This window comes from Cnephaeus nilssonii, assembly GCF_951640355.1.
Source record: "Cnephaeus nilssonii genome assembly, chromosome: 7".
Taxonomy (NCBI): Eukaryota; Metazoa; Chordata; class Mammalia; order Chiroptera; family Vespertilionidae; genus Cnephaeus; species Cnephaeus nilssonii.
In genome coordinates this window covers 74736970-74756262 of record NC_137078.1, presented here as the reverse complement: position 1 = coordinate 74756262, position 19293 = coordinate 74736970, and the positions used below count along the sequence as shown (strand labels likewise).

Sequence of the window (19293 nt, the reverse complement as noted above, 5' to 3'; positions counted from 1 at the left end):
CTTGCCACTCGGCCATCACTTGGTTATATTGGAATTGCCTGTTTGACAGAGCCCTCCACTGGAATGGAAGCTCCTCAATGGCAGGACCACATCTCTCTGCTCACCACTGTGAACAGCCAGCACAGCATCGGGTCCATAATTGGTGCTGAATGAGTAAAAGCCCAGAGAGCTCAGATGCTGGGAAAACGAGCTCTGCCTGGTGGAGTTCGGCAAGTGACTAGGGCATGACTCCTCGTTGCTCACTGCCACCAAGAGGTGGAAATTTCCAATTATATCAGCATTGACTGCTTCCCTCCCAGGCCGATCCTGGCACTCACTCTCCCAGGCTGCATGTACCATCCCTGACTGTGTGTTTCCAGGGTTGAGAGAGAAAAGATGATCTGAAAACTGGGCTCAATAGCCTCTTAAGGCAGGCTTCTCTTTGCCCATCGCACGTTACCGCACCCCTGCCAGACAGAAGCCTGGCAAGGCCAGCTCTGCCTGAAGCCTTAAGTGGCCCACAAACTCCTGCTCTTTTTCTGGTAGATGTTGCTACGGCATAAAAGCAGCCCAGCCAGGTGAGTTAGGATGGTGTGCCAGGTGGAGGCTCCTAGGAAAGTTCTGAGTTGAGATCTTATTGACTCAGAAGAAGAAATGCATTGTGATCAGTGTGGGAGGTGCTAGGAGGAAGGCCAGCCTCTCTCCCCTCTGGGTGGATTCAATATCCCTAGAGGCAGAGCTCTGACTGTTCTCTTCAAAAACTACTCCATACCTCATGACTCTCCTGCCCCTCACTCTCAGCACACCACCTGCCACCATTTCATGCCAAAAGGAGGCCATCTGGCCTCTCTCGATTTTCTCTTCATCTTGGGAAACTAGGTATTTTGGCAACCCACAGTGCCTGAGCATCTACCCCATTGCTCTGCTTGGGTGCCCTTTACTCCTGCGTTTCCCAGGCTCCTGGTCATGTAACTTACATTCCCCCTGGATCACGTGAGCTCCTTCCCTGACCTCCCAGGCCAACGTGGTCGGTGCCCTTCATCTGCGTGCAGACCTTTATGAGTGGCCATGAATGTGACCGCCTCTCTCGCCTACCTGAGAACCAGGCCTCATGTTTTATTTTTCTTGGTCACCCAGCACTCAGGCTGGTAAACCAACAAGACACTCTTTGTCTTTGCTAAGCCAGCAAAGGAATGACTTCATTTTGTAAGACACAGAAGTTATTAAAGGGCTTCAGACAGCCACCTTCCCCATCATTCCGGGCCCTTGTTCCTCTCCAGGTTCTATAAGCTTCTTCTAGAAAGGTGTCCCCAATTCTTTTTTTTTTTTTTTTTAATTTCTTTATTGATTAAGGTGTCACATATTTGTCCTCATCCCCCCATTCCCATCCCACACCCCTCCCCATGGATGCCCCAACCCTCTGTTGAACTTAAGCATTGGTTAGGCTCATATGCATGCACACAAGACCTTTGGTTGATCTCTCCCCCCTCCCCCCACCCTCCCCTATCCTCCCTCTGAGGCCCGATAGTCCGATTGATGCCTCCTTGTTCCTGGTTCTGTTCTTGTTCATCAGTCTATGTTGTTCATCATTTCCCCTAGATGAGCGAAATCATGTGTCACTAGAGATATACTTATAAGAATTGAATGTGCGACGAGCAATAATAGTTATGCTGACAGGCAAATGAATCAGTCTGTAGTGAGTTTCTTTCTGGACCAACAGTTCTTTTGAGACCCAATATCAATGTCCACCAGTTCCCTATGAGTACATGTCGGCACTGACCCCTCAGCTCTGGATGGTGGACAAATGGTGGTAATGCAGGTCCGACTCCCTCTGGTTTGGTCTCGGCCGGACCCAGGGGCACTGATTCACCCGGATCCAGGGGCCCACGGCCTCACCCGGACCCGGGGCCAGGCTCACCCGGATCCAGGGGCCCATGGCCTCACCCGGACCCGGGGCCAGGCTCACCCGGATCCAGGGGCCCACGGCCTCACCCGGACCCGGGGCCAGGCTCACCCGGATCCAGGGGCCCACGGCCTCACCCGGACCCGGGGCCAGGCTCACCCGGATCCAGGGGCCCACGGCCCCCCCCGGACCCGGGGCCAGGCCCACCCGGATCCAGGGGCCCGCGGCCCCCCCCCCCCGGACCCGGGGCCAGGCCCACCCGGATCCAGGGGCCCGCGGCCCCACCCGGACCCGAGGCCAGGCCCACCCGGATCCAGGGGCCCGCGGCCTCACCCGGACCCGGGGCCAGGCCCACCCGGATCCGGGGGCCCGCGGCCCCACCCGGACCCGGGGCCAGGCCCACCCGGATCCGGGGGCCCGCGGCCTCACCCGGACCCGGGACCCAGGCTCACCCGGATCCGGGGGCCCGCGGCCTCACCCGGACCCGGGACCCAGGCTCACCCGGATCCGGGGGCCCACGGTCTCACCCGGACCCGGGGCCAGGCTCACCCGGATCCAGGGGCCCACGGCCCCCCCCGGACCCGGGGCCAGGCCCACCCGGATCCAGGGGCCCGCGGCCCCCCCCCCCCGGACCCGGGGCCAGGCCCACCCGGATCCAGGGGCCCGCGGCCCCACCCGGACCCGAGGCCAGGCCCACCCGGATCCAGGGGCCCGCGGCCTCACCCGGACCCGGGGCCAGGCCCACCCGGATCCGGGGGCCCGCGGCCCCACCCGGACCCGGGGCCAGGCCCACCCGGATCCGGGGGCCCGCGGCCTCACCCGGACCCGGGACCCAGGCTCACCCGGATCCGGGGGCCCGCGGCCTCACCCGGACCCGGGACCCAGGCTCACCCGGATCCGGGGGCCCACGGTCTCACCCGGACCCGGGGCCAGGCTCACCCGGATCCAGGGGCCCACGGCCTCACCCGGACCCGGGGCCAGGCTCACCCGGATCCAGGGGCCCGCGGCCCCCCCCGGACCCGGGGCCAGGCCCACCCGGATCCAGGGGCCCGCGGCCCCCCCCGGACCCGGGGCCAGGCCCACCCGGATCCAGGGGCCCGCGGCGCCCCACCCGGACCCGGGGCCAGGCCCACCCGGATCCAGGGGCCCACGGCCTCACCCGGACCCGGGGCCAGGCTCACCCGGGCCCGGGACCCAAGCTCACCCGGAGCCAGGGGCCCACGGCCTCACCCGGACCCGGGACCCAAGCTCACCCGGATCCAGGGGCCCGCGGCCTCACCCGGACCCGGGGCCAGGCTCACCCGGATCCAGGGGCCCGCGGCCTCACCCGGACCCGGGGGTGTCCCCAATTCTTAAGGCTTGAGGGTACAGCTAAGATAGAAATAGGCATGCACTTAGTCTGTCCAAGGAATTTTAGTCTCAAAACCAGAGCGCCCCCTGGCTCAGTGAGTCCCCTGGTCTACAGACAAACAAATGTATGAAACAGAGGTCGAAGGACACACACGCTGAAAGGAAGTTGGGGGAGGAGGTCAGGTAAGGCTTCCCACAGCTCTTGGGTTGTTCAGAGGCCGGGCCTGCAGGCCATGCTGTGGGAGGGAGGCACAGCTTGGCTTCTGTGAGTACCTCTTCCAGAAGGCCGGTTTTCTCCTGTAGTTTGGCTTCATAAAACTCGGTCAGCTCCTCCAGGGCCTGGCTCTTGGTCTCATCGTTATCCCGAAGCTGTTTTTCGTACTCCTCCTGCATCCTTTGGGACTTGAGCTGCAATTCCTGGTACTTCTCATACTCCAGAAGCAACTTTTGGTTGTTGCAACATTCTGAAGAGAAGCAAGGAAGGTGTTTAAGGTGAGACAGTGGCACCAACCTCAGGGACACCTAGGAGCCTTGGGTGCTTTCCACCCGCTTCCAGCACCAGCTAGAACATCTGCCTCCAAAGCCAAGATCCAGAGCCTGCCTGTCTTCCTCTCCTGACCACAATTCCATCATCTCATCAGGCAGCCAAATCCCCTTCTCTTTGCTGCCTAGGAAGCAAGGTTTTGAGGAAAGTGCAGATGGGAAGCTTGGGGGTTCAGGGCTAAGAAGAAACATCTATCGATTTTGAGTGTGCAAAATAGATAGTAGTATCCTCATTTTACAGAGGAGTAACTGAGGCCTGGTGAGGTTAGGTGACTCCCCAGAGCTCCCCACAAGTACATGGTGAGTCTGGGACAGTAGATCAGGCTCCAAACCTGCACTTTTCAGTATCTCCTACTGGCTTGTGTTTAATCTGTGTTTAATGAATGAGTAAAATACACAGGAGTAAAAACCACGGTGAGTTCCAGGGGATAAAGGCAGCCTGTTTATAGACAAAGCCTCACCATCCAGGACTTCTGCCGGGTCTGGGGACTCTCAGACATCTGCTACCTTCTGCCCACGTGGCCTCCACTGTGGACTCACCCAGGTCCTGCAGTTCCCGGGTTTGTCTGTCCAGGAGGTCATCCATGCGTTCACGATGAAATATATCCTGCTTTTCTTTTTCTGTTCTTAAAACCTAAAACACAGGGTCAAATGTTCTCGTTTCTACACATCTGCTGAAAGCACTGCTGAGGTGAGAACACATTTTACAAGTGACGTCCACCTTCACCCACAAACATTTCCCAAGCTCGTGTTTTGTTCCAAGCACTGCTCTCTGGGCGGTGACCAAGCTACCCCTTTTTATTTACATTACATTTTGCCCTGAAAGTTCTATACTTTCACTATTTATATGCTTCTACTAAGTGGGTCTTAATGAGTTCAGTTTTGGACATGCAGCAAATGCATTTTGGGGCGAAAAAGGTAAGGGTTCAGTGGGATTCTCTGTTGTCAGCACATTTTTAAACAAAATCCTTGGATATGTTAATGTGTCAGCGTCTAAGGAAGTGTTTCCTTTCTCAGAGCAGGAAGCTCCTCACAGGCAGGGAGGTGCCATCTCCAGCTCCTAAGTTTGTGCTTAGCTCATAGAGGGCACCCAATCAGTGTGCTGACCAAGTGAATGAAATAATAAAATCAACAGCCAGGTTTGTGGGTTGTGTGTGTGGTTTTTTGTTTGTTTGTTTGTTTGTTTTTTTGCCCAACTGTGTGACCCACAGAGATAACTTAAAATAACAAATATCCCTTGAGCTAAAAATAGGGAGTTTTGGGTGAAGGGCCAGGCAGATTAGTGCAGAACAAAGAAATGATTCTGAGAGAGTCCTGGACCAAATCTAACCAGAGGAAGACCATTTAGACTAATTTTATTTAAATTACTGACAATCCGGAGATCAGTACTCTGCTAGCTTTTTTCTTTCTATACTTACTTTTTCTTGTGACCTTTTTATTTTATTTTAAAATAAATTTCTCTTGATCATAAAGGTAATATATTCTTATTGAGGAGTATTTGGAAATTATATAAAAGTATAAAGAACTTTTAAATTACTCATAATTCCAATTTCCAGAGAGTATCACACTGTTAACTATTTTCTTAAAAAAGTGTTCCATGTGTATTTATTTTATTTAATACTATTCACTATAGAGTTTAATATTTTGTTTTTCACTTGCACTTTGTCATAATCATTTCTGATGTTATCAGCTATGCTTTCAAATCACACATTATCATGGATCTTATTGCATGAGCATATACCAGTTCCACCTTGAGTACATGGAAGTGAAAAGAAGATTTCTTGATATTTGTGGTTGCTGGTTTGGTCTCTCGAACAGACCTGGTTTTTCGTTTTCAAGGACTCCATTTCCTGGATGAATTTGTCAGTTAGCTCCTTAATCTTCTCAGAATAGTTCATATCCTTTAGTCGCAATTGATACTCATTCTCCATTTTTAATTCTTCCACACGAGTCTTCAGCTCCAACATGACCTGAGCCTTTGGGAGAAGGACACAGGATCAAGAACACTGACAGTGAGAGTGACTTGGACTATTTACACCTGTGGCCCTGAGCTCTCTGAGACCGGCACCTCTGTTTAGCCTCCAACTCATGTGTCTCAACTAGAACTTGTCATCAAACCCCACAAGACACACAGACTAACGACTAGGAGACATAGGAGCTTCTTCCTCTACCCTCACAACATACATTCAGTGAGCCCTGCTGTGTGCCAGGCATTATGCTAATAACCATCTCCTGCAAACATGAATACATGGCACCTGCTCTGTGAGGTCTATGTGGACCACACCATTTAATCCTGCTACTCTCCCCTTCTCGTTCCCAGCACTCATGGCCACCCTTCCTCCCAACTCTGCCCTACTTTTAATTATTTCCTTACACCTTGGCACTTTCTAATATATACTTTATCATTTTGTTTATTGTCTTTGTGTTCTTCCCCCACTAGAATTTAAGTTCCAAGAAGTCTGAGATATTTGTTGGCCTTGTACGCTGATATATCCCAAGTACCTAGAACAGTGCCCTACACCTAGCAGGCATCGGGAAAACATTTGTTGAGCCATGATTCCTGCCCCCATGGAACTTACAGTCAGAGAATACACACAGCATTATGAATTGTGATAAGTGCCCAAAGCTGGGCGGTTCCGAGGACTGTTCATTTGTCCCTCTCAGGGTCTGTTATGCTTTGCCTGGCCTCACTGTTACTACTTTAATGTAGGTCCTAAGTCTTTCCAACTTCCTGGTTCCCATGTCTAATGTCTTCTTCCTCCAATCCACAGTATTCACCATTGCCACAGTTTTATAAAAATACTGTACTACATACCCCCTCATTTAAGAAAGAGTTGATGACAGAGGAGGCGAGAACACAGGTGTGTGCACCCCCATTCATCTCTTCTGGTCTGTTTCCCCTACTTCCTGGCCAGTGGACTAGTGTGAATCTGGCACACAGGAAGTGCTGAGACAAGAGACGAACACAAGTTGCATGTGCAAAGTCAGGAAGGTAAGAGCGAGGATGCCTGGTCAGGGCACTGCATGCGATTTGGTGAGGTAGGAGGCCGAGGGTGAGAGAGGAGGCTGAGACTGGGTCAGACCATCGAGGTCCCTGTAAGCCGTGCTAAGAAATTTTGATTTTCTCTACAGGGCCTCCGAAGGCCCTTGTCTAACCTGATTAAGCTGACTTTGCCTTAGAAAGACCTCGCTGATGGCAGCGTGCAGCACGGGCTAGATCAGAGGACTGAAGGCAGGGGTACTGCACAGGCCTGTGGGGATGGCAGAGGCTTGATGAGAGGTGGGGTAGGGGGAGCAGAGAGCAATGGAAAGATTCGAGAGAGATTTTAGGGAACGTGGGTCCTGACTGGGTGTGGGTGAAGGTGTGAAGAGAAGGTGAGAGGACCGGGGATGAAGACTGTTTCTCTGGCTAGACTGTTTCTGTGGGTGCATTTGGCCTGTCTTGCTTCACTGCTTTATCCTCAGAGCCTGGCACAGGACCACAACATCGTCAGCACTAAATAAATATTTATCAAGTGAATAAATGACCCCGGGATCTGCCTTAATCTAGTGAACTACATTTATTGTGGGGGTGATTGGGTGTTTGACATGAAGTACTTGCTCATCGTCCTTCCTCAGATCCTTCTCTATGCTGCTGCAGAGTGGTCTCTCCAAGACACAAATCTATCAAGTCCATCTGTGGGTCCTTAGGAACAATGTCCAAAGTCTAAACCATGGTATAAAGGGCCCCTCACCATCTCTCTGCAGCATCTGCACCCCTCCCTCCCGCACTCCCTCTCTTCTCCAGTGCCCCCCGCCCCGTACCTGTCCCCCCACCCCCCAGCCAGGAGAATCTTCCCCAGAGCAACCCTCTGTCATCTCTCTGCACACACTTATTCCTCCGTGTTAAGATCCTTCCCCATTTGTTCTGGAAGACTCCATCCAAGGCTCACTTCCTCTGGTACCACCTGGCCTGGGTCAGGGTCTCCTCCCCGGTGCCCCCACAGCATTGTACCTTCATAACGCCCATTACACCCTTAATTCCCTTTTTAAATTTCACCTATACTTCCTCCCAGGCTATAAGTTAAAGGGCCCTCTATGCCCTTCATTTCTGTGATCCTAGACCTTAGTACAGTGTCTGGTACACAGCAGACTCCTCTGTAAATACCAGCTGCATGAATGAATAAATGAATGGCTGAATGAGTGGGTAAATCATGGCCCGAGAGAGAGTGACATCGACTGTCATAGAATATAAAGAAAGCAAGCAAGCTGGCAAGTCTGGGAATGTGACTTTTAAAGGTCAGGAGGAGGAAGAGCCAGGGAGGAGCAGTCAGAGAGGCTCACAAGGAATAATAAGAAAGTGGTCTCATGGACGCTGGAGAGAGAAGGGAGTTTCGGGATGAGCGGTGCATACACCAGTCATTTCCCAGCTGGGGGAGGGGCAGGCGGCAGCCCAGACACCTCAGACTTTCGGTGCAGGCTGGTGTCTCCTATTTAGTCTCTTCCCCTCCCCTCTGGGAGGAAGAGAGAAGAAAATAGAGAAGGAAGAGGAAACCTATTTGCCTGCCTGCAGCAGGTCAGACTCCAACTCTCAAAGGCTCTCCCCCTCCTTCCCTCCCACTGTGCCTTTCCTGCAGAAACTTCCAGGGAGCTCTAGGAGGGACCCCCAGAAAATGCGAGGGACCTATCATCCTGCTTTGGGGCCATTTCGGCATTGCTGGTCTGATGGTTTTACTTGTCTCCACCCCTCATTTGACTGTGAGTTTCCTGATCACAGGGTCATGCCTGTTTCACACAGGCATCCCCATCACCTAGTAAACAGTAGGTATTCAGTAAATGCACTTTGGATTCTGGGTGAACAGCACTGAGTGCATAGTTTTCCCATCTGACGCAAGCCTCTTGAGTTTATCATCCATTCAGCTCCTCACTTAGGCACAGCTATGCACTCAAAGCCCTCAAAACACCTCTGGATGGAGTTTTTACATGAACAGGAGGGAAGGCCCTTTGGGATAAAGAGAATGGACTCTAGACTAAATCTGGATCAGAACTCTGGTCCTGCAACCTATTAGCTCAGTGACTTTGGACACATCACTCAACCTCTCTGAAACCATTTCTTGAAACATGGGAGAATAACAGTAGTATCTTCTTCATAGATATTAGTGAGTTTTAAATGAGAAAATGCTTGTAATTAGCACAGTGCCTGGTGTGTGATAAACCTAAAAAAATGTTGGTTATTACTTCTATTGTTTTATTAAGAGGAATGGGTTTCAGGAATGTTTTATAAATGCCTCCCTTTTCTTTTCTTTTCTTTTCTTTTTTAAAGAAGGCTTCATATATTAACAGTTATTACGTTTCACAGATACAACTGGGATAGTCAGTGTGTCCCTTCAGTTTTATCAGTATTTATTGATGGTTTTCCAGGGGCTAGAAACTGTTGGTCACACAAGAGAATTGTATGTCATGGTTCCCACCTTCAAAGAGTAGGAAGAGAAAAGCCAGGGCACAGCATAAGATGACCATGTAGCGGAATGACAGGCAGGTGCGGTGGGAACAGACCAAGGGCCAGTGAGGGGGGCAGCATGGCCATGTGGGCAGAGAATGTGCAGCAAGCTCTGGGCACAGGTGCAGCCAGGCTGTAGAGAGCCTCGAATGCCAGCCCAGGAGTTTGGATGCAATCTGCAAGGAATTTCCACTTCCCTCTTCATCAGATCCAATTCTTACCTTCTCCTCCATGTCTGTTTTAGTAACAAGCACCTCTTCGGCAAAGCCCACCTCCCTCTCTCGCTTGATTCCCCGACCATCCTTATCAAAGACCTTCCAGGTGAACAGGCAGCCATCCTCAGAGACCGTCAGCAGGAATTGGTCATCGAAGGTGAGCAACATCTGAGAAAAAGACCATGAAGAGGAGGCTCTCTGAGGCCTGGGATGACAGGACTGGCTATTGTACAAGGCCTCCCCCCATGCAATCCCAGGCACAGCTCATGGGGAGGAAGATGCAATGCTGGGTAAGCATGACACAGAAGCCCTCACGGGTTCCTGGTAATTAATAAAAGAAGCAAGACTGTAGATTTGGAATTTTAAGAGTCAGTTATTATCTAGACCAGTGATGGGCAACCTTTTAAGCTTGGTGTGTCAAACTTCGCCAAAAAACTGAGCATAACTCGGGTAGTGTGTCACTTTGAGGAAAAAACATTATTTCGCAAATGTTTCATCCTCAGGAGCAGCAAATGTTTCATCCTCGGCATGCGGCCGCCTCAGGGGCCGTGTGTCATCAGAAATGGCTACGCGTGTCAGTGCTGACACGTGTGTCATAGGTTCACCATCACTGATCTAGACTGTACAAAGAACTCTCAAAACTCAACAGTAAAAAGCCCAAACAATTCAACTAGAAAGTGGACAAAAGATATGGAGACATTTTACAGAAGAGAATGTACAGATGGCAAATAAGGACACAAAAAGGTGTTCAACAGTATTAGCCATTAGGGAACTGCAAGTGAAGACCATGATGAGATATCACCACACATCCATTAGAACAGCTAACCTACAAAGAGTGACAACACCAAATGCTGGCAATGATGTGGAGAAACTGACTCTCGTGCACTGCTGGTGGGAATGGAAAATAGCTGACAGGCTCTTAAAAAATTAAACATATATTTACAATATGATCCAGCAATGGTACTCCTGGGCATTTATCCCAGAGAAATGAAAACTTAGGTCCACACAAAAGCTTGTACATAATTGTTCAGACAACTTTATTTGTAGTAGCTCAAAGCTGGGAGAAATAAAAATGTCCTACAATAGATGATGGTCGGGAAAACTATGGCAAAGCCTTACCGTGGAACGCCACTCAGCAGTGAGAAGGAATAAACTATTGAGACATGAAATACCTTAGAGGGATCTTAAGGACGTTAGGCTGAGAGGGAAAAGCCACTCTCAGAAGGTCACATACATGTGATTCCATTTATGTAACATTCCCAAGATGACAAATGTTAGAAATGGAAAACAAATGAGTGGCTGTCAAGGACTAGGGCTGGGGTGGGAGGGGGCTGGGGTGACTATAAAAGGGCAGCATGAGGGAGCTCTTTGTGATGGTGGCATAGTTCTGTATCTTGATTGCAGTGCTGGGTACATAGATCTATGCCTGAGATAAAACGGCAGAGACTTACATACACATATTGTCCCAATATCAAGTTTCTGGTTTGGTATTGTACTATAGACAGTTTAGATGTAACTACTAGGGGAAACTGGGTGAAGGGTACACAGGACCTCTATGCTATCTTTAAAATTTCCTGAGAATCTATTATTATCCTATATAATAATCCTATATAATAATAGAGGAATATGCAAATTGTCTGGGATGCCATAACATCATGACCGCTCAGCAGGAAGCATGCACAGCAGGTATGCGTGGGCGGGGCCTTGCAGCATTGGGGATGGGGGCGGGGCCGCGGGGGGAGGGTGGTTAGGCAGGCGCATATAGAGGGAGGCCTCCGCCGCGGGCCTGGCCCGGAGGCAGGGTGGCAGCGGAGGCCTCTGTTTCCGAGCACCTGCACTGGGAGTTAGGCAGGTGCACACAGAGGGAGGCCTCCACTGCGGGCCCACCCCCGGTCTCTTCCGGCTCCGGCCTACTTCTTTGGGACAATCCATCAAGGAGCCCCAGATGGGTGGGTGGGGCCTACCTCTTTAGGGCGATGGATCGCGGGGCTCCCACACTGTGACAGGGCACAGGCCAGGCTGGGGGGTTCCCCGCCCCCCCCCCCCCCGCCGAGTGCATGAATTTCGTGCACCAGGCCACTAGTTTCAAAATAAAACACAAAAAACAAAAAACAAAAGAGCCAACTATGAAAATATCTTCCCACAATCAGTAGCATGTGTCAAAAACCTTAAAGATGGCCATGCTCTTGCTCTCAGGAATTCTAGGGAATTAGCCTCAGGAAATAATCAGAGATGCCCTTGGAAATCTGTAGACTAGGACACTCATTAGCATTTATAAGGTAATTTAAATACCCAGTTATAAGAGAAGAATTAAATAAGTTATGGTTCATCACATAAAAGAATATTTGTGTAGCTACTAAAATCATGCTTTTGAGGACAATTCAAATACTGAATATGGCAAAGTGCTTATAATAGCATTAAGTTTTTTAAAAAGGCTACAAAAGAGTGTATATATAGTATAAACTCAATTTTTGTAAAACACACATGCTATATACATAAAAGAATAGACGTTTCAAATGCACCCAATTATTAATGATGATATTATTATGAGGATTTTTATTTCTAAAATAAACATGCATTGCTTTTATAATCAGAAAACTAAACATCTTATCCATAAAACTTTGTAGATCTGAAGGGAAGGTGGGAGGGACTATGTCATAGGAATTTGCTTTGGAACAAGAACTGGCTCAATACAGGAATGTTCCAGTTTATAATGAAAAATCCTTTCCTAGTAAGGATAGTGCCTAAGGCAAGCCAATAGAATTTGGGACCTAATAAAAAGCCTCAGGTGTTGGTGTTGTTCAATCTGGAGTAAGAGGGGGTTGGGGAAGGAGCTACACATTCTCCCAGTGCCTGTTCTTCAGAACTCCATGTAAATAGAAACACTGCTATTTTAGAAGGGAGAATGAAGGGACAATTTACAAATGTGTGCTCATGTTGTTACCCCAGGTAGGTCTCAGGATGGGGGAGGGCTCATCTCCTGGGCTATGACTCCTTTTAGTCCAGGGCACTTCTGTGGAGGAGATGGAGAGCTGTGATCAGCCAACACTCAGAGCTGGGAGGAATGCCCTGGCCGGGGAGAGCAGGTCTGGGTGAGGCACCTCCAGCATCTCTCAAATGGCCCTTTATTATCCATAATATTGTGGTGAACAATCTGTGCATAAATCTTTAGGCGCATCTAATTATTTCCTAGGATAAATTTCTGTGATTAGGTTAAACAAAGGATATTAATAGCCGATAAATGTCTATTGAATGAATGGCTAAATGAATAAGTAAGAAGACAGAAAAGACACTGCGGGGTTGATGGGGTGAAGAAGGTATGTGGGGACAGGATCAAATGGATCTACTGACAGCTGGTTCTGGGACTGGGCCCCTGAAGAGAGGGGACTCTCTCACCTTGGTGATAGGACCACCATGGGCCTGGTAGTCATTGAACTCTTTCGGCAAAGGCAGAGGGTACTTCATTGCACGTATGGTTCCCACTGAGGTACCCACAAATATCATGCGCCCCGAGTGAGAGACAACAATGGCTGTGTAGACGACATCAAATGCTGGTATCTCCCGAAGGACCTAGAGAAAAGACAGCTCTGCTCAGTGTGAAGGGTGAACCATGTCCCCAGGTTCCCAAGTCTTTCTCTTCCTCTCCTCTAATAGCAATGTTAGAGCAAGTTCTATATTTAAAAATATGTCTCTGCCCGGCCAGTATGGCGCAGTGGCTGAGCCTTGACCCATGAACCAGGAGGTCAAGGTTCGATTTCCGGTCAGGGCACATGCCCTGGTTATGGGCTCAATCCCCAGTAGGGGGCATGCAGGAGGCAGCCGATCAATGATTCTCATCATTGATGTTTCTGTCTCTCTCTCCTTCTCCCTTCCTCTCTCTGAAACCAATAAAAACTTATTTTTTTAATAAAATGTGTCGCCGTGGTCAGTTTGGCTCAGTGCATAGAGCATCGGCCTGCGGACCAAATGGTCCCAGGTTTGATTCCCGTCAAGGGCATGTACCCGGGTTGCAGGTTCCTCCCTGGCCAGGGTCCTGGTCAGGGCACGTGCAGGAGGCAACCAATTGATGTGTTTCTCTCACATTGCTGTTTCTCTCTGTCTTTCCCTCTCTTTTCCACTCTCTCTAAAAAATCAATGGAAAAATATCAAGTGAGGATTTAAATAAAAGGGTCTCCTATTTCTGATAGCATCTGCAACAGTGCTCAGCACATAAAAGGCACAAACTAAATATTTCTTGGCTGCTTGATTGATAATAAACAGTTCCACAGGTTAGGAATAACACTAATAAAGGGGAACTTCCAAACAGCACCTACTAGGTGCCAAGCATCATTCTATGGCTTTTATATGTTGTAACTCATTAAATCCTCACAAAACCCCTTTGATGGAGTAACTGTTACCCCTGAAATAGAGTCACAGAAATGGTAGGTTATTTGCCTCAACTCACCCACCTAGAAAGTGGCATAGGGCTCCAGAGTATTTGCCCTTGGCTGCTGTATTACCATGCACCTCAAATGCAGAACAGGATGTGGATCATAAATGCATTCAGCAAGCATTCATTCATGTTCATTACATAAACAAAGCTATACTATCAAGGAACTCATTCCTGCACATATTAAATCACCCCCACACCCACCCACCCACCCATGTGCCTACCCACCAGCCATTGATCGAATGTTTGCGTTGGGCCATGCAGTGGATGCTGGCTGGTAGGCATATCAAGAAAGGAGAACCATGGCTCTGCCCTACCAGAGCTTTGTTCTGGTGCCGCACTGTGAAAGCCACCACAGAACCAGGACTAAGCTACCGGGGCACGGTGTGAGGCACCCTGCTCCAAGCTGTTTCGATCATGGGGAAACCTGCCTCAGGTCAGTTCGCTGCCGTGGTATCTCTGTCCTTCCCCAGATATCAGGACCCGGAGAGTGACGAGCACCAAAGGAAAGCGAGAGAAAACAATGAAGACCAGCTGCTGCTGGGCTCCTGGAGAAGGACACAGCCACATGAGTAGGAGCTGTCCTTGCTGGGCTCTTCTCTCCCTCAACTATTGGGAGCTGTTGCCACCATTTCAGAGTTGAGGGGGTCTCAAATGAATACGGTGGCAAGCCTAGGTGACAGCAATAACTACAGCTTTGCTTTTACCCCAGGAAAGTAAGTGCAGCTCTAGAGTAAGGGGGCAGGTTCGAAATGCTGCAGAGCTCCATGCCTGGAGGGTGGAGAGAAGGTCTAGATAGCAAGCAAAATTCAAGTGAAAAAGGGCCCCACAATTTAGCCCAGTCAGGTAGGGCACTGGGCAGAAAACTCCAGAAGTAACAAGAACTGAGATGACCGAAAAGGAATGGGGAGCCAGGTGTGACTCCATGAAGAAGAGACCCTGTTCTCACAACCCTCCTACTGCTGTAACCGTAGGGGCTGCCCCCTGCAGGTCAGTGCAGCAGCTCAGAGGCGGGGCAGGGGCAGGCAGACTCACGGAAGAATCGGCGATCTCCTTGAGGGTATGGTCAGATCCAACAGCAAAGATAATTTTGCTATCAGGGGAGACGGTTACACAGTTGTAGCTGCAGGACTTGAGCACACATTCCGTCTCTCTCTTTCCTGTGGACAGATTCCATTCATATACAGCACCATCTGTGCCACAAGAAATCAGTTTGCTGTCATCTGCATTCCACGCAATGGAACGAATCTGCAGGGGATGAAGACATGCCCAGTGAAGGGTACACACACACGTGCACGGCCCTCACATGGAAGAGGCGGATGAACTCTTCACATGTTCCATAGACTGAGGCAGAATGTCCTTTCCTGGTACGCACCCTCCAGTAAGCACAAAACAGAATATTAATACTCTGTTTGCCAAGATGCTTGCAAAATATGGTAGATGAAATACTCCCATGTCCTTTTTACCTTAGAATGGCAAGACTAAATTGTAATGATTCCTATAATGCTACAACTATTCAATTATGACTGTGTTTAATAAACCACTTTTTTTGGGGAAAATAATTTTATATTCACAGGAAGTTACAAAAATAGTAGAAAGAGAAGGACCTCTGAAATAGCAGAGTAAGTCTCTTAGCTGACCTCCCCCAGCCCCCCCCCCGGCAAAAAAAATAAGTTAACTGTTAAAAATAATACAAGCAATTATTTAAAGTCTCTGGAAATTGTCCTAAGGGTATAGAGCAAATGTAAAAACATTCATTCAAGTAAGTCTACTCAGCCTCAGTAAGAACAGAATCTGTGGCATTTGAGCCATGACCTGCTCCTTTATCTTCCTCTGCTCCAAGAATTCTATTCTTGTGCACTCTGGGCAGGTGTGGCCAAAAGATGGGGCTCCCTCTCCCTCCAGCTCTCAGTCTTTGGCTACGGTGTCACCCTGGGAAGGGCAGACTGCTAGTGTTTCTTATCCCTACTCAGAAGCTCTATTCTAGGCAGGCATGGCCAAGAGGACTGGTCTCCCTTCCCCCAGCCAGTCCCCACTGTTGGTGGAAGCTCTACTCCAAGTGTAGGAGGCCAAGAATATAGAGCGACTGAGGAGGCTGGTTCCCAATCATGAGGGGAGAGCTGAAAAGACCAGGAGCTTCCATCCCTTCCCCTCTGCAAGTGCCGCTCAGACTGAAGGTGTCACTCCTGAAAAAGCAGAGCAGGGATTCTGCCCAGGGGATGGTCAGGCCATAAAACAAGAGCTCTCTAGCTCTGCTTGAGGGGACTGCTTTATTTGGAGCAGAGCACAGTGTGCAGCGTCAGGTGACCATCTCCACAGTCACTTAGAGACCAATCCCACTGCAAAGCAGCTCTCAGCAACGCTCGTGTTTATAGCACTTCCATGGCTACAGTCAGCGGTCAGTTTTCAGTCTTTGCAGGACCGCTCTCTGACATTCCATGCCAGCGACCGCTTTATCCTTTCGGAACTAGTTCCCTGGCCTCTTTGATACAAGTCCCTGATTCCAGGTTCTCTTTGTGCCTTCATTTGAGTCTTTCTGTTCTTTTAACAATCCTTTAAATGTTGGACATCTGTCTCTTGCCCAAGATTCTTCTCAGATTCCACACAGGCCCCTGGTGATCTAATCTACTCCACCCTAATCCCCGGAATCTTAATTTTCAGCCTTGACTTCTTTCCTGACCTCAATACTCCCTGGACATGTCAAACATAGTATGTCCAAATGGGACTTAATATCTTTTTTCTCTCTCTGTCCCTACTACTAAAGCCATGGTTTAGTTCCTAACTCATCTTTCACCCTCACTTCCTAGCTGGTCTCCATCATTCAACTTTCGTCCTGTCTAAGTCAACCTCAATACCATCTGCAGAATTACCTTTCTGAACCCATTACGTCCTTTCTTAAATCCTTTCAGTTGTTTCTCATCACCTATAGACCAATGTCCAATTCCTTGGCCTGGCATACAACACTCTATGATTCAGGCAATTTCTCCAGCTCTTTCTTCTATCACTCCTCAAGTGTGCCCAATGTGCCAGCCATAGAAACCACAAGCCACCATCCTATTTTATACTCCCACTAGCGTTCCCGTTGCAGGAAAAATCCTGCAATAGGGTTTCCTGCTGCACTCTACCCCGCCATGCCTGCTTTTCCCTTCTCCCCCGGCCCGCCTTCTCCGCCAGCCCGCCTGCTTTTCTCCCTTCTCCGCCAGCCTGCCCGCTCTTCTTCCTTCTCCCCTGGCCCCGCCTCCGCTCCTCCCTTCTCCTCCCCCCCGGCTTGCTTGCTTGCTTCTCCGCAGCTTTGCTCCCTTCTGCAGCTCTTGGCTTCTTTCTACGCTGTCTTGATATGCAAATTAGCCGCCATCTTTGTTGGGGTAACTTGCATGCTCGTCCTTATTGGTTGGTGGGCGTGGCTGGCTGGTGGGCGTGGCTTGGCGTAGCGAAGGTGCGGTCAATTTGCATATTTGTCTATTATTAGATAGGATTCTATCATCTGTAACACGTCCTCGAGTCTAGAATGCCTTTCTTTTTCTATTGCTTTTTTCTCTCCAAATTCATCTGCTGACATCTTCTTAACCCTTTTAATCTTTGGCCCCTCCCTTTTCTTCATGCCCCCTATCCACTCTGTCTTCATTAACTATTGGTTTTACTTCCTAAATATCTTTTGAATTCATCCACTTCTCCCTATCTATACCACCTCCACCCTAGTCCAAAATACTATCTTCTATCATGTAGATATCCTTATTTCTTTAAATGTTCCAGCCCCACAGACATTTCAGTTCCTCTGACACACAATGCAACCACCCACCTCAGTGTCTTTGGAGCCCTATCTGCAATGACTATCCCACCAGCTCTGTGTGGTTAATCCCTACCCATTCCTTTAGGACCAAGCCTTTGTGAACACCCAATTTCCTTCATTATGCCAATTCCTTCATTATTTCCTCTCATAACACCTCATGTTTTCCTTTCATTGAATTTATTGCAACTAGTAATTAAATTTGTCTGTGCATTTGTTTTATTGTCTCTTCCCCCAAGTGACAATGAGCTCCAAGAGGAAAGGAATCGCTTCTCTTTTCATCACTTATTCCCCATTGGCTAGTATAATGCTGGACTCTGTGCTGCTCCACACGGACTTACCTTCCCTGTGTGTCCTTTCAGATTTGTGATATTCTCCAGGCTTGTGGTGGTGAAAAGGTGAATCACGTTTCCATTGACTGCAGCAAACAGGTGACCTCCATTGCTAAAGGCACTCTACAAGGAAATACAGCCAGAGAGCAAGCATGAAAAAAGTGAGCAGTCTTGTTCCATTACCGTCAAATCCTCCTTTTCTCAAAGAGTTGAGGCTGAGCCCTAGCTGGTTTGGCTCAGTGGACAGAGTGTTGACCTTCGGTTCTGGGTTCGATTCTGGTCAAGGGCATATACCTCACTTGAAGGCTTGATCCCCATCCCTGGTCAGGGCGTTTGTGAGAGGGAACCAATTGATGTGTATCTCTCACATCGATGTTTCTCTGTCTCTCCCTCTCCCTTCCACTCTCGCTAAAAAATCAATGGGGGAAATATATATACACTGAGTGGCCAGATTATTATGACCACCCCATCAGTACTTCGTTGGGCCACCTTTTGCCTTCAATACTGTGGCAATTCTTCTTGGCATTGACTCCACGAGATGTTGAAAGGTGATGCGAGGAATCTGACACCATGCCTGATGAATAGCACTGTCCAGTTCTGTGAGATTTGATGGTTGTGGAACCAGCTGCCTGATGGCCCTTTTAACTTCTTCCCACAAATGCTCAATTGGATTGAGATCTGGTGATTGTGGGGGCCACCTAAGCAAGGTAAAGTCTCCCTCATGTTCTTAAAACCACTCCTCACAATACGAGCACCGTGGCAGGGCACATTGTCTTGTTGGAAGAAGCCATCTCCATTGGGATATGCCATCAACATGATAGGATGAACTTGATCAGCAACGATACTTAGGTATGTTGTGCTATTCAGACATTGTTCCACATGAATTAAAGGGCCCAAATCATGCCAGGAAAACATGCCCCAAACCATAACACTGCCCCCACCAGCTTGAAGGGTTGTACTCATGCATGTGGGGTGCATGCTTTCATGCTGTTTCCATGAAATTCTCACTCTGCCATCTGCATGATGCAACTGGAAACGTGATTCATCGGACCACATGACTTTTTTCCAATGCTCGACTGTCCAATTCTTGTGTTCCTATGAGAATTGGAGACGTTTTATCTTGGTAACTGCAGACAGCAAAGGTGTCTGAACAGGCCTTAGGCTTCCATATCCCATACGATGAAGTGTACGGCTAATTTGCCTACAAATGTCAGGTGGTCATAATAATCTGGCCGCTCAGTGTGTGTGTGTGTGTGTGTGTGTGTGTGTGTGTGTG

At 49.2% G+C, this 19293-nt stretch overlaps 1 protein-coding gene across 1 annotated transcript in view; it reads right to left on the bottom strand.

Annotated features, from left to right (window-relative positions):
• CFAP57 (cilia and flagella associated protein 57) overlaps positions 1 to 19293 on the bottom strand; it is a gene marked incomplete at its 5' end in the record, with an annotated part of 60224 nt that overhangs the window by 26051 nt on the left and 14880 nt on the right. The window contains 7 exons of the mRNA XM_079776567.1: positions 3506 to 3696; positions 4316 to 4409; positions 5596 to 5751; positions 9476 to 9637; positions 12866 to 13039; positions 14934 to 15146; positions 18027 to 18140. Of these exons, the coding sequence (XP_079632693.1) occupies positions 3506 to 3696; positions 4316 to 4409; positions 5596 to 5751; positions 9476 to 9637; positions 12866 to 13039; positions 14934 to 15146; positions 18027 to 18140 (1104 nt within the window). The remainder of the gene's footprint in view (positions 1 to 3505; positions 3697 to 4315; positions 4410 to 5595; positions 5752 to 9475; positions 9638 to 12865; positions 13040 to 14933; positions 15147 to 18026; positions 18141 to 19293) is intronic.